At 55.2% G+C, this 14533-nt stretch overlaps 1 protein-coding gene across 4 annotated transcripts in view; it reads right to left on the reverse strand.

Annotated features, from left to right (window-relative positions):
- Window positions 1-3822: 3822 nt before the first annotated feature.
- LOC133342276 (sodium/calcium exchanger 3-like) overlaps window positions 3823-14533 on the reverse strand; it is a 61126-nt gene continuing 50415 nt past the window's right edge. For all 4 annotated transcript variants that reach the window (XM_061551337.1, XM_061551336.1, XM_061551335.1 and 1 more), the window contains 4 exons: window positions 12833-12932; window positions 10838-11119; window positions 8651-8783; window positions 3823-7290 (listed from right to left, as the gene is read on the reverse strand). In XM_061551337.1, the coding sequence (XP_061407321.1) occupies window positions 7047-7290; window positions 8651-8783; window positions 10838-11119; window positions 12833-12932 (759 nt within the window). In that variant the 3' untranslated portion in view covers window positions 3823-7046. The remainder of the gene's footprint in view (window positions 7291-8650; window positions 8784-10837; window positions 11120-12832; window positions 12933-14533) is intronic.

Consider the following 14533-nt stretch of genomic DNA (forward strand, 5'->3'; position numbering starts at 1 on the left):
AGAATTATTGCATTATGTTTTATTTTTATTATTTTATTACTTCCCTTCTACGTGACTTTACCGAAAGAACCAAGATGAAAATAAGCTATTTAACAAAAAATAAGTTCGAGACATCGTATTGATTCTTAAGACATTTGAGTCGCCTTGGGGAGGATACGTCACAAGAAGGGATGACGGAGGGCGCGTGGCTCGCAACTCATGACGGGGAGGGGCAGCTCAAGCCGGGACCCGCCTAGAAGTACGCCCCCCGTAGAGATGGAGCGATGGAATCAGCCGACGTGCAAACAATACGTGGATCAGTTTAACACGGAGGCTTTCGTGACCGGTATTATTCATAATAAAGGTTTTTGGGTTGGATCGCGTAAGTATGTGTCGCAACCCTCCACCACCGACACGGCCAATCAGTAAAAAAAATGTGTCACGTTAACAAAACGCCAATTAGTTACTTACCCCCCCCCCACCTCCGATCTCGAAACCTGATGGGGTTCAATGATGACGTCGTCCTGGACTATTTAAGACTGGAAGCAGGTGGATGGCTTCACTATTCTGGCAAATCGCCCGAAGATGCTGGATGTAATTACCAGCGAAACGTCGTACTACTCAAATTCGAAATGTTGTGGATTCACTCTTCAAACACACCGGTGGGCTGAAGAAGAAGTAACTAATTGGCGTTTGTTAACGTGACACATTTTTTTACTGATTGGCCGTGTCGGGTGGTGGAGGGTTGCGACACATTTATACTTACGCGATCCAACCCAAAAACCCTTATCGTAGATACGTGGATCGTTGAGACGGCAATCGTTTGGGGGTCGACCTTCATCCAGCAGTGGATAGATGAATGTTGATTATGATAATGATCGACTAATTTCGTCCACTAATAAGGCCTGATTCATCGGTGATGGATATACATCAGCAAGGTTTCACAACAAATTGGACCACATTTCAACTTCGACAACAACACGCGACCAGGGCCTGCTCCTGATTGTAACCCTGTGTTTGTGTGAAGACTAAACGGACTCGGTGGGGGGGGGGGGGGGGGTTGGCTACGTACGGTGCGAAAGAAGTTCAACATACATACAATGACATCCAGAGAACACAGCGGCTCGCAAAATAAATAATACAACCCGGACATTCTTGGGCAGGGCCTAACGTGCATTAACCGGACAGCAGCAGAAGCAGCAGCGATCTAGCCCACGGTACACAGCCCTGCTCCTGGCTCCCCTATTCCTGGCGTCGCTATCGAGGGCGCAGGCGGTGCAACTGCACCGGGGCCCACGCGCCAGAGGGCTCCAGGGGCTGAGCAACAAAGAGGGTCAAATCAGAAGCGACCTGGCCACAAATGATAGCTCAACGGATTGAGTGGTTTATCGCGTGTGAACTTTTACAGCAGTCAAATACTCTAAAGGTGGTGTGTCTAAATGTGAGGGAGGCAACCGCAGGACCCGGAAAAAAAACCCACTCGACCGCGGGGAGAGAGAGGGATATGCAAACTCCAATCATACGAGCGTCAGGGTCGGGATCGAACCAACTACCTCATGAATACCAGGCGAGGTAGTTAACATCTTCACCACCGCGGAATCAGCGTGTGGATTGAGGGCTCGATTTTATTCCTTGCACTGGGCCGCGTGCCAACCACTCTAATGCCGCTGCTCCATATACACACACATAGTAACATTTACATATATTTGCATAATTTATAAATAAATACGTCTATAATATGATGTGTTACACAGCACACCGTTTTTCAATTTAAAATCGCATATTTGTATATATATAGAGAAGAGATATACGTCTTGCATGTTAAACGAACGTCTTTACAATGGTAACTGTAAACGGACTCCAATAGACAAAAAAACACGACCAACACACGACCGACCGCCTTGCACATTAAATTCAAGTGAAAATGTAACACCTTCGCCTGTGAATCCCGCCTCCACCCCCCCCCGTGGGCTAAGCAGCCGCGAATGAGCCGCGAATGAGCCACGTCCATTGGCTTCGACAATAAACAACAACAACAACGACACACACGCACACACGCACACACGTGCACACACACGCGCACACACGCACGCGCACGCACGTGCACACACACGCGCACGCACGTGCGCACACACGCACCGAGACACGCGCGCGTGGCTAAGAAGCGCCGAGTGTCTGGGCCCCCTCCCGATGCGGTTTCGCAACTCCCCCACCCAAGATCGATGCCCGATTCCCCCAGAGGAAGCCGCCGACGACTCGAAATCTCTCATCGCTCGTCGCTCGGAGCCTGCCGAACGGCATCGCGCAGCCACGAAAGCTTCCCCAGAACGGGAGATGCGCTTCGCCCGACCGCCTTTAACGTTGCAAGATTTTAGCGTTTCTAGAAAATTCGTTTTAATTCTTGTTCGTGTGTTGTTATTGTTCGGGACGACGCTTTGATTTCATGTCGCGCTCGAGCGGGCATAGAGACAAAGACCCCGCCCCCCCCCCCACACCGTATAGCCTCAACAGACTGTTGGGGCAAGTGCTGTTAGCGAGCACCTATGAAGACCGGCAACGGCACACGAGGGGGTGGGTGGCCAGCACCACGCCCGACCGCCTTTGTCTCCCAAGTGGCGATGTTCACACATCGCACCTGGTACTCATGTGAGGCTGAGTCGACACAGTGGAGGCCCAGGAACGGCTCAAATGCCGGGTCCGTAGCGCAGCGCGCTAACCGCTGCACCACCGCTACACTCGCTCGACTCGCGCTCTGAGAGGGACCTCTAAGCGGGGTTAGGGCACCACTATAGGGCGCCACTATAGGGCACCACTATAGGGCACCACGTATAGGGTACCACGTATAGGGTTCCACGCACACACGCATGGCCTGGGATTAATTCCAGCCAAGCCTAATTGGCTTGGCGACCCGGGAAAATGTCTGCACCCGGCACACCACGTCCAGTACACCTACCACTAGAACCCTGGCTACCGCTACTGGTCACATGCCCGCTGCAGCTAAACCGGCGAGCCAGAAAACGTCGTGGGACCACAGCCAACGGGCGCCCTGCCACGGAATCGGCCCTCACGTGCAGCAAGACACAACACGCATTAAACACAACACATTAAACACAACCTCGTGGTCTGCACCTGGACAAAACTGGACATTAGAACGCCAGAATTTTTTGACTCGACATCGACCTGTGCTCGTGAGGCCTACAGAACATTTGAGTAATTGCTTGCACAACATGAATAATGTCATAACAATGTTTTTCGCAGGAAATAATCACTGGGTCCCAGGAAACCAGAAAGGTTTCTGCGATGTTTGGGGCAAGGAATGTCGTAATTTTTTGGTTTTTACAATAAATGCTATTAAGGAATGTTTCTCGCACGTGGGAAGAAATCCGGAGGAAGGACACGTGGCGATCACAAGCCGCCCGCCAATTCCTGTGGTCGACACCCGGAACGGGTTCGCTCAACTCCGCCGCCAGGTAGCCACGCCGGCCGCACGGGATGGTTTCGGAGCTTCGCGCGTCTGCGTGATCCGTCAACCCTTGTCGCGACCCCGGCACCTGGGCGGGATTCTCCTCGTAGCTAAAGTTGCTACTACACGTGTAGTAGCTACTACATGTGGTAGCTACTACATGTGCAGCTAAACCGGCGTAGTAGCTACTACACACGTGTAGTGGCTACACGTGTCGCAGCTACACGTGTGTAGCAGCTACACGTGTAGTAGCTACTACACACGTGTAGCAGCTACTACACACGTGTAGCAGCTACACGTGTAGCGGCTACACGTGTGTAGCAGCTACGGGCCCCGCACTTTCAAGGGACCCGCGCTAAATGTTTTCAAGCTATCAATTCCGGTTCAGTGATTCTGCACTTGCTCTATTACTATAGTAATATAGCGCCTTCAACTTTTATGAACGACTGGGGTGTTTAAGATTAGCGATTTGTCGTATTATATGGCTGTATAGCAAATGAAAAAATACAAGTACTTTACTTTGCAAGTTAAACATTTGTGTTTTCATATGTACGTGTTTTTTTATGTAGGGCCCCTTCATAACAACATATGCTACAAGCCCCGCACTAGCTACATCCGGCACTGCCCCCCCCCCCAGTTGACAAATTCCCAAATGTCGTGCGAAGTGAACGTCTGCCCTGCTCTCAAGCGCGTGGGTGTTCAGCCCTGACGTGCAGAGACGCGACCACCTCCTCCCAGCGGGGGATGCGGTGCGGACAGACAGCGCGGGGCACGGCACGGATACCCCAACGGGCGCGGTTCTGGCTACGAATTGGAAGGAAACAAATCCACCGCCGCCACGGGGACATCTATCATGGCGAAATACCGAGACGACCCGCTTCGCGTGCGATCGGCATTGTTGAGATGCCGAAGGCGGGAAGCCGAGAGGGTTTTTCTTTTCAGTCTTTAGTCCACGAGGGCCGCTCTCCTGCCAAATGCCGTGCAAAAGTTGGGGGGGGGCGGGGGGGGCGCCGTTTAGCCATGACGTCACTCTTCTTCTGTGTGCGAACACACGGAGGGGGGGGGGGATTGGATGCCAAATCGTCGTGGATGCAAGTCGTGGACGCGGAACGATTCGTGACGATTATTGCTTAATCGCCACCACCTTCAGTCACAATGACTGTTAACAGAGGCGTCGTCGTTCTAGCCGCTAGAGCTACCACCACCATCATCATCATCGCCTCCGCCGCCGCCATCATCACAGGCATCGTCACAGAGGCCACAATGCAAGCCGGTTCAGTCACCTGATTGACGTCCAGATATTTACACGAGGGCAGCCCTCAGTAGTCGTCAGAGTAATACTAATAATAAATCAAATGTATAATGCGCAGTCCATCCTATGATCCCAATGTGCATTGCATGGGAAGCAGGAAACACAAACAGGACCAGGGCCAACCGATCAACTTAGAGATGGAAGACCACTTTAAAGAGATGGGTTTTTAAAGCAGGCTGAAATATATCTGCCGACTCCGATTGCCTGATTTAAAGTGGCAAGGCGTTCCATAGCTTGGTGGTAATGAATCTCCGCTGGTAAATTGGCGGCTTGCGAACAAAACAAAGTCACAGATCACGTGGGGTTCCAAACAGGTACATGTGCTTCAACACGAAAAAGAGCAGATTGGGATTTTACGCCTAAACACAAAAAAACAACCCACACACACACGCGTTTATAGACACTTTGAATAAACCAAAGGACCACTGGCCCAACACGATGATGGGTTTATAAATCGCATTCAACGTTACATAATTTAAATAAATTAACGTTTTAATAAGGCTCTGTAAAACGTACTTCAGACGTTGCTCGGGGCTGTATGCGCCATCGCACGCACAGCAGGTGCGTGCCTACCTACCTACGGGTACGACGCTACCTATGGCTCAACCTATCTACATCCGAGGGTATAAATGAGAGTGATTATCCGTCCAGGTGACTCAACGGCAGACCCAGCAGCGCGGCTTGCAATCGGAAGGTTGCTAGTTCAAATCCTGTTTGGGGAGGGGTTGACTAAACCCATCATCCCTCTGGGGTGGATAAAAATTAGTACCACTGTCGGGAAGTCACCAGTGCTTGCCCCATGGATAGACTTGTACCGCAGCTCCCCACCACTCCCCCCCCCCATGATTAAAATTTGTGGAATTTCCACCACTGCCGCTGCAAGCCTGTAAACAGGAGATGAGCACGCAGCCTCAATGCTCACGTGAGCGGGAAATCGCTTTGAAAGCAACGCCACGAGGAAGAGGCCAACGCATCGTCGAAGCGCGATACAATTAAACGCCGACATCGCTAGAGGCGAGGAGATTTTACGAGCGACGCAGGGATGGAAGCGTCTCGCCAATGGCGCGCGCCAAGGCAACTGAAAAAGGGTTTTCACACTCACAAATCACCGCGAAACAACACAACACAGCGGACCGTGGTGGCAGGCGGTTCCGCACGCGGGATACCATTTGTTTTTCATTAAGTGCAGTCGCAGACATCGAGCATAGATCTTTTTTTTTCTTTCATTTGTTTTTGGTTAAAGAACTGATGGCCCATGCTGCCAACGTAAAGCACCAGGCTGAGAACAAACTTGGCAGCAAAGAGTGACGGGATGACCGGGTCTAGCAGCAATCGGTGGTAGGCTATAGCAGAGGGTGATAGGGTGGGACGATGGGTAGTGGCGTGGGGCAGTGGGTGGTAGTACAGGTGGTATTGGGTGACTGAGTGGGGCAGTGGGTGGCAAAGTCGGGCAGTTGGTGGCAGAGGAGGAGGCGTGGACAGTTCGATGGCTGCAAGTGGCATAGCAGCGCCCTGAAGCCACCGGGCTAACAAAGCCACGTGTGCGTCCATGCATCCTTCACACATCGGGCTTTGCGGGAGTGCAGTCGGTGAAGGCTGGAACATCGCGGGGGTTAGAAACAACGTCCTTAATGAGCAGAGTGCCTCGATGGCAGCACACACCGCCCTGGGAGATCTGTGCACTGGCACCCAGGCACGGCAAACTCGACTTCAAATGAGTTGTGGATCAGCTGCGAGAATAAACCACGCTGAGCCCAGGAGGTCCGTCAGTTGTGACGCTAACACTCGCCGAGCATCGCAGAATCTCTCGCCAAGAAATCCTGCGGGGACTTGGCCCGCTAAGAGCCGCCCGACCTCCAAGTCGGCCGATAATTATCGTCCATTGGCCGCAATCCACGAGCCACAGCCACGGGTGCCATGTCAGTGAGACACCACTCAAATGTATAATCTCACCACCGCCATCACCACCGCCAGCGTGGTGAGCTCCACCTGAGACCCGCATCTGTGGCGTGTGCGGGGCAGCAGCAGCAGCAGCGTGACACGAGCCATTCTAGCTCACCGCACTCGAACTTTAACACTTCCTTATTGCGCTCTCAGAAGTCCTCAGCAACGCAAGGCCTCAGAGTTTCCACCCGGACGAAACAACCACGACGGTGGCAGCGACGTTGACGATGGCGGCGACGTCGGTGAGCGACGGTGGCAGCAGCCCCACCGCCGCAACGCCCACAACACCCCCTACCCCACCACCGCACCGCCGCGCGCCGAGCGACAGACCCCCGAGCGCCGGCGCATCTAGAAGCCGGGGATGTGGCAGTAGGCCTCGAGGCCCGAGAAGACGATGTAGATGAGCCAGAGGAGCACGAAGAGCGCGCACGTGAGCAGCTTCTGGCGGCGCGGGCCGCCCAGCTCCCCGCCGATGGACGGGCGGCGGCGCAGCATGAGCACGGCGACCGAGACGAAGGCGAAGATGGTGAAGAGGGTGACGGAGAAGGCCAGCGTGCCAGCCTGCACGCGGAACGGCTCGTCCTTTGTCCACCTGCGCGGCCGCGTGGAGAGAGAGAGAGAGAGACGCGGCACGGCAACGCCGCATTTACGTCGCTCACAGGCGGAGGTCGTTCCCACTTGCTGGGTTCCGATTCGCAATTTAGGGTCCTACCCCCCCCCCCTCCATCTACCCCCTGTGGCCATGAAGCGGCGGGCAATAAGCGAAAAACTATATTACTCTTGATGAAGTTGACTGCAATCAAGATATAAGTTTGTTTATTTTAAGTCAAAATTAGGCAACCGTGCTAATCCGCATCTCTGATTAGCACGGTTGGCTATGTACGGCGCGAAAGAAGTAAAAAATAGGTACGTACAAAATATTCGTGTTATTTTTTGCCGCGTGGTTTGAGAACACGGGTGATATCTTACGCAAAGCGATAGGTCTCGGGGCGTGCAGTGTCCTCGATGACCCCTGCGTGGCCCGTAGTGTCATCTTTAGTTCCAGGGTAAGCCCAGCTCTACGTGTACACCACAGATAGATAAGAGGCCTTCGTTGGTGTGCCGATGCACAACGAAAATGAGAAGCATCGATCTGAAACAAAGGTACAGATTCGGACGTCTTGTGTAGCCAGCGTAGCACGGTTCGGTTCCGGCTCAGCTCGGCAAATAGCCAGTGGAAAAACCACATGCACTGTGAGTGCAGTCCTTGACCTGGTGTGGCATGGATGAGCCAGTGGAAAAGGAGTAATGTATATTTAACAAATCTATGTTTCTATTTTACGAGGTAAGGCCCACTGAGCTTTACAGCTCTTTTTCAGAAAGCGACTTTGCTAAAAAATGATAGTTCAACGAAGTGGCTTATCACGTGGAAATGTATAGCAGCCAAATACTCTAAACGCACATTGAATGTGGAAGGAAAAACCGGAGGACCCGGACAAAAATCCACGTGACCATGGAGAGAGAGGACATGCAAACTCCAAATATACAGCCGGCGTCAGGGTCAGGATCGAACCCATGCACTCCTGTATACCAGGCGAGGGAGATAACATCTAGATTTGAAGCTTTCGTGACTGCAAGGATTCATACTTTTAGGTTTTTTCGGTAAAGTCACGTAGGTAAAAAAAATAAAAATATTTATTTTCATTTATTATTTTTTTCTTTTACTTTTTTTTACCTACGTGACTTTACCGAAAAATCCTAAAAGTATGAGATAACATCTCACCACCGTGGCGCCTTATAAAGGCACGGTTTGGTTCTGGCTCAGCTCGGCAAATAGCCAGTGGAAAAAATCAAATGCACTGTGAGGGCCTTGACCTGGCGTGGCATAGATGAGCCAGTGGAAAAGGAGCGAAGGCCGGAACTCCCCGTCCCTAGCGGCCCAGCCCGTGTGTGCGAGAGTTCCGCCCGCTCACCAGTAGATAGCGGCGATGGACCACGCGATGCCGATGCCCAGGAACACGTTCACCGCGTTGCTGCCGGTCACGTTGCCAATGGAAGCGTCCGCGTACTGGTCCTGCACGGCCGCCACCTTGCTGGCGAACGTGTCTGTCGGCGGGAGCGAGAGCCGGCGATGTCGGACGGGAGACAGCGGCGGAACATGGGTGGGAGGAATGCACGCACGCAACAAGCACGCACACACGCGGACGTCTGTCACAAGAAGCACGACACGTGGGACAGGCCTCGATTGTGGCGCACTCGATGCCAACCAAGCCTCACCGTACCGAATAAGGTGACCTCCCTCTATCACAGTCGTGTGTAACGACTCTAAAGGAAGCCACTGGAGCTATGCACTTTGAAATCATCTAAATTGAAAACCCAGTTTCTTTAGAACTGCTTTTTTGTTCAGTTGTCCTTCCACCCACACCTCCGATTAGTACGGTTGGCAACATACGGTGTGAAACAAGTTCAACATACATACAAAGGGTATTATTACTCTCGATCTGATCAACGTACTTGCATACTCACGTTTTAAAGACCGGGGCACGCGGCCTAGGTTCGTAATTAGATAACAGCCGTCTGTTACTTTGTGCTACTGATTTACAGAGTCATTTCATAGCATTGTGGGGATGCTGATGGGGGGGGTAACGGTCAGCACACCGAACTTGCAATCCAGAGGTCACCGATTCGATTTGATCTCGCAGCGCGGCAGTTTAAACAATGGGGCAACTTTATTAAATCCCCCCTCGCCGCGTAAGTGGGTATACAACCGCGGTCGGTCGATCGGCGGGTCTCGGAGCGGTGGGGTGGGGTGTGGGTACTTGCACGTCTTCTACGATGTCTGGCGAGCATGGAGGAGAAGAGCAAACACCGTCTCTAGCGGGGCCGTCGAGAGCTCCGTCGAGCCAGGCATCTGCACCTTAACCATCCACCGCTTCGTGGGATCGCGGAGCACAGCGAGGAGGAATCCGGAACCGTGGCTTACATCCAATATTTGACCCGTGACCTCTCACTCGCCCCCCCCCCCCGCCCCCCCAGAGACGGATTAAGCGGGCGGACGCAAAGACGAATTTGTTGAATGTAATTATTTGGAAGCGTGCCGTGATCTCTCCTGACCGTGGCGACAATTACCCGTGCAGTGGCGCGATGCCTCCCCGCGCGGGTGGCACGGGGAGGCAATTACCACTCGGAGGAGGCCCTCGGCCTGCCTTGTCCTGCCGGGGCCCATGCCGGCACTCGAGCGGCAGTGGCGCTGCAGTGGGCGTGCGCTGAATATTAAAGAGCCGGGCCTGATTAATCGAACAAAAGAAACCGGCTGTGTATATTTCACTCTCGTTGAGACGTAGCAGCTGCGGACTCATTTCGTTTGCGCGTTGCGCGTTCAGACTGTTTTGATGCTTCGCTCAATCACCCGTTGACGATTCGTCTCGCGTCGCTCCCTGGCTCTCGCAGCCGTCGCCGCCGGCCGTGAAGAAGAAGAGCAAACGGCGTCTCTAGCGGGGCCCTTGAGAGCTCCGTCTCGCGAGGCGAAGCTCACGACGGCTGTCTGGCAGGTTAGCTGGCAGGTTGGATGGCAGGTTGGATGGCAGGTTGGCTGGCAGGTTGGATGGCAGGTTGGATGGCAGGTTGGATGGCAGGTTGGATGGCAGGTTGGCTGGCAGGTTGGATGGCAGGTTGGATGGCAGGTTGGATGGCAGGTTGGATGGCAGGTTGGATGGCAGGTTGGATGGCAGGTTGGATGGCAGGTTGGATGGCAGGTTGGCTGGCAGGTTGGATGGCAGGTTGGATGGCAGGTTGGATGGCAGGTTGGATGGCAGGTTGGATGGCAGGTTGGCTGGCAGGTTGGATGGCAGGTTGGATGGCAGGTTGGATGGCAGGTTGGATGGCAGGTTGGATGGCAGGTTGGATGGCTCGCCCATCTCCCCTGTGTCACACACTCACCTGTCACACACTCACCTATCTGACGGACGCATCTGTGTTACCTGGACTTACCCATCTCACCTGCACCTCATCCCCCTCACCTGCACCTCACCCGCCATCCCTGTAACACCTCCAGTTCACCTGCACCTCAACCGCACTGACTTACGAGTTGAATGCAAACAAGGTGCAAGCGATGGTGCAAGTCATCCGCGCCTCACCCGCGCCTCACCGCCCGCTCTCACCGGGCACGGAGGTGCCGAGCGCCACGAACACGACGGCGTTCACCGAGTCCTTGAGCCCCACGGTGCAGCCGAAGTGCGAGGCGAGGTCGCCGATGACGGCGGTGAGGATGCCGATGACGGAGATGGAGACGACGAAGCAGGCCCAGCCGTTCCAGTACTCGGTGGGCGGCACGCACGCGAACAGCACCTTCCAGAAGACCGTGAGGAAGTGCATGATGTAGTCGCAGCACGACGGCATGCGCTCCTCGCCGCCGCCGCCGCCATCTTCGTCATCGTCGTCACCTGTGGCAAGGCCGGGGGAGGGCGGACGGGGGGTGGGGGGGTGCAGAGGTGCAGGGTGAAAGGTCCGTGGGGTTGGGGCTCAGGTCGCGATGTTAGGAGACGTGGAGGGATCACGGGGTCGGCTAGAGGTGGGTGTGGGGTGTTGTGGTGGTTAGAGGCACTGAGGCGAGAGTGCCGTGGAGTGAGAGGGCATGGGGTCAGGGGTTATGGGTTATGGGATGGAGAAAGCACGAGGTGGTGGGGTTAGGGGATGTGAGGTGAAGGCCGTGGGTGAGGGGTCATGCAGTAAAAGGGCAGAGGGTGAGGGAACGTGGGATGAGGGTGGACGAGCTCAGAGGCAGAGGCGGTGCGAGTTTCCGTGGCGCTGGAGGAGGACCAGAGGGCTCAGGGCGTGCGGGTGATTGTAGAGTCGTGAAAAAGGCATGCGGCGAAGCAGCCACGATAATCACAGGCTCCCCCTCCCCCCCCCCCCCCCCCCATTGGGCGGTCGGCTCCGAAAATCTAATATTTTCTCTCTTCCCCAGGCGGCAAACAGTTTTCAATGACAGATCTTTGGCCCCTGGGTGAGCGCGGTGAGTTTTGTGCCATTTAATTTCCGCGGCGTCCACAAAGCGTGACCCCAATATTTCCCCCCCCCCTCCCGCCGTCCCAAAACTGCGCTGCCACTTAGAGATTAATGCAGGCCCCCTTGTCGCCATGGCTACGGACCCTCACGTCGCAACCGCTCGCGGTGACGGCGGCGCTCGCGAACTCCTCCGCCGCCGCTGCTCACGCCGTTCCGTTAATTTCATTCCGCGAATCGAGTGATCGACCCCGAGTCTGTGCGGACAGGGCCCCGGGCGGGCCGTGCAGGCCGAGCGTCCGCGGCTCGTTACGGACGGGCCAATTAGAGCGCGTCGAGCGGCTCCCCCGCTCTCGTTAGCCGCGCCGTCGCGTCACGAGTCGCGCGTTTGCGTCGCGTAGCATCGTCGCGCGCGCGTGTCCGTGGCATGTCCGTGTCGTGCCCTTCGCGTCGATCAAGGGCACGCGCCATGTCCCAGTGCAACGTTCGCGTCGTGAGCGTCGCGCGATCATCCGCCGCTTCTTCATCGTTACGCAGCGCGATTTCAACTTTGTAATCGTTCATTCGTTGTAGGGTTGTTTTTTTTTGCAACGACAAATGTAGCTGCGGTTCAGTTCGCAGCGAAGCGTAACGTGAGTTACAGGCCGTTCTCGTTCTCAGTGACAGAATGTTTCGTCATTTTAAACTCATAAGGACGTCGTCGTCAAGACTGTGTTTACAACACCGCTGCGTAGCCGCACGCGACTCCGTGCCGCGACCGACACCGTCCGACGACGTCCTCGTTCTGTCCTAATTCCCTTCGATAGTTCAACTTCCTTTACACTCTTCTAAGTGGTCGTTCTCATTCACGTTGCCGTTAAAGGAATTCGCGTAGCGCCCAGTTGCCGTGCTCGCTCGCGAAAACGATGCCTGTGTCACGTTCCCGGGGCGAATCGCGTCCTCGTTGTGCGCGTGTTGTTCAACGCGTGTTGTTCAACGCGTGTTGATCACCGCGTGTTGTTCACCGCGTGTTGTTCACCGCGTGTTGTTCACCGCGTGTTGTTCACCGCGTGTTGTTCACCGCGTGTTGTTCACCGCGTGTTTATCACCGCGTGTTGATCACCGCGTGTTGTTCATTGTGTTTGCCGAGCCGTGCTGTGCCGGTCCCTCACCGGAGCCCACGGTGACGGCCTCCACGAACTGCTCTCGCCACGAGTGTGTCCCCACCACCAGCGCCAGGTTCGTCTTCTTGATGAGCCGGTCCACCGTGCTCTGAGCATGAGGAGAGAGGGGGGGTAGGGGGGTAGCATACGGGGGGGGGGGGGGGCAGCAGGAGCAGGCGGGCTTCAGCCTAACCAGGGGGTGCCAGGCCTCAGTGGTGGCAGCCTGCTTCACCATCCTGTGTGTCTGTTCAACATGAACTGTAGGTCTTTGTCTCTGTCTCTGTTCTGTGTCTCTGTCCCACATCTACGTTCATGTCCCCGTCCAATGCGTGTCCATGTGTTTGTCCTTTTCCCGTCCCATTTCACTGCTCCGTGTCTCTGTCCCATCTCTGTGTCCATGCATTTGTCCCATCTCCCTCTCACAAATCTGTCCCACGTCTACTTTACAGTATCTCTATGTCCCTTGTCCCGTGTCACGGTGTTGCACCCTGGCAAACCTCTCGCCAGGCTGCCGGCTGGTGGAACCTTCACACGGTGCCGGTGTGTGCCGGTGTGTGCACCGACTCAGCGCGCCGCCCCCCGTGCTGCCCCCCGTGCTGCCCTCGTGCTGCCCAGCAAACGGTGTCAGGGATCTTACCGCGGGAATGTAGCAGCGAGTCGGAACCACGCTTCCGTTTTCAACATAAGCATGCACCCTATCGCTCTGCCGATACAACAAAACGACTTACAATCCACGACACTTCCACGCGTTCCATGGTTCACTTTTACATTTTCATTACATCATTTGTTTGCTTAATCGCCAATCTACTGTCGCTTTACAAATGAAAGTAAGTGATTGACATCACAGAACCCTCCACTCCAGCGGCCAAAACCTCACCTTGATTTCACGGCCATAGAAGCTCCGGCTGTCCGCACTGGGTTATGACGACACAGGGCAACGGAGGCTGGAGGGGTTGGGGCCTGGATGCTTGGGCCATCAGTAGCTACTAGGCCACGGAATCCCCTGCACCGCTGATGATTGCTGGCCAGGCTATGGTTTACACATTTCTGGGAGGCTCAACCAGGGTACATAGTGAGCTGGCAGCCTCCCCCCACAACCCACTCGATCACCAGCCTCACCCATGCCGTGAGCGGCCTCCTCGCCCGGTCTCACGTGGTCCTCACTACTCGCAGGCCCTGCTGACTGTGCAGGGAGTTCCGCCCTTTCTCACGTCATGAGTCGAGGATGAGGCCAGAAACATTTAAACTGGCCACAAAATCCAGATTTTTACAAAACATTCGAAGGCCGGCGGGGGGTGGGGAGCGGAGAGCAGGGGGGAGGGGAGAACCAGGCCAGATTTTCTGAACCTGGGACTGTGGCGGCCTAACCGGCACGTTTGGCAGCTTGAGACCAGGCAGCTGCCCAGCGTCCTGCGTGGTCAGCCAGGTGGATGAGCAGGCAAGGGGGGTGATTGGGTCGGTGGGCGAGTGGGCAGGCGGGTGGCCTGATGCATGAGTGAGTGGGCAGGTGGGTGACCGGGTTGACTGATGAGCGGGCAGGCGGGCAGGTGTGCGGGCAGGTGTGAGGGCAGGTGTGCAGGCAGGTGTGCGGGCAGGTGTGCAGGCAGGTGTGCGGGCAGGTGTGCGGGCAGGTGTGCGGGCAGGTGTGCGTACGGGTGAGCGGTCGGGAGGGTGAGCAGGCACACGGGCAAGTGAGTGGGCCTACAGGTG

Source organism: Lethenteron reissneri, chromosome 14 (assembly GCF_015708825.2).
Source record: "Lethenteron reissneri isolate LAM-NWPU_2019-01 chromosome 14, ASM1570882v1, whole genome shotgun sequence".
Taxonomy (NCBI): Eukaryota; Metazoa; Chordata; class Hyperoartia; order Petromyzontiformes; family Petromyzontidae; genus Lethenteron; species Lethenteron reissneri.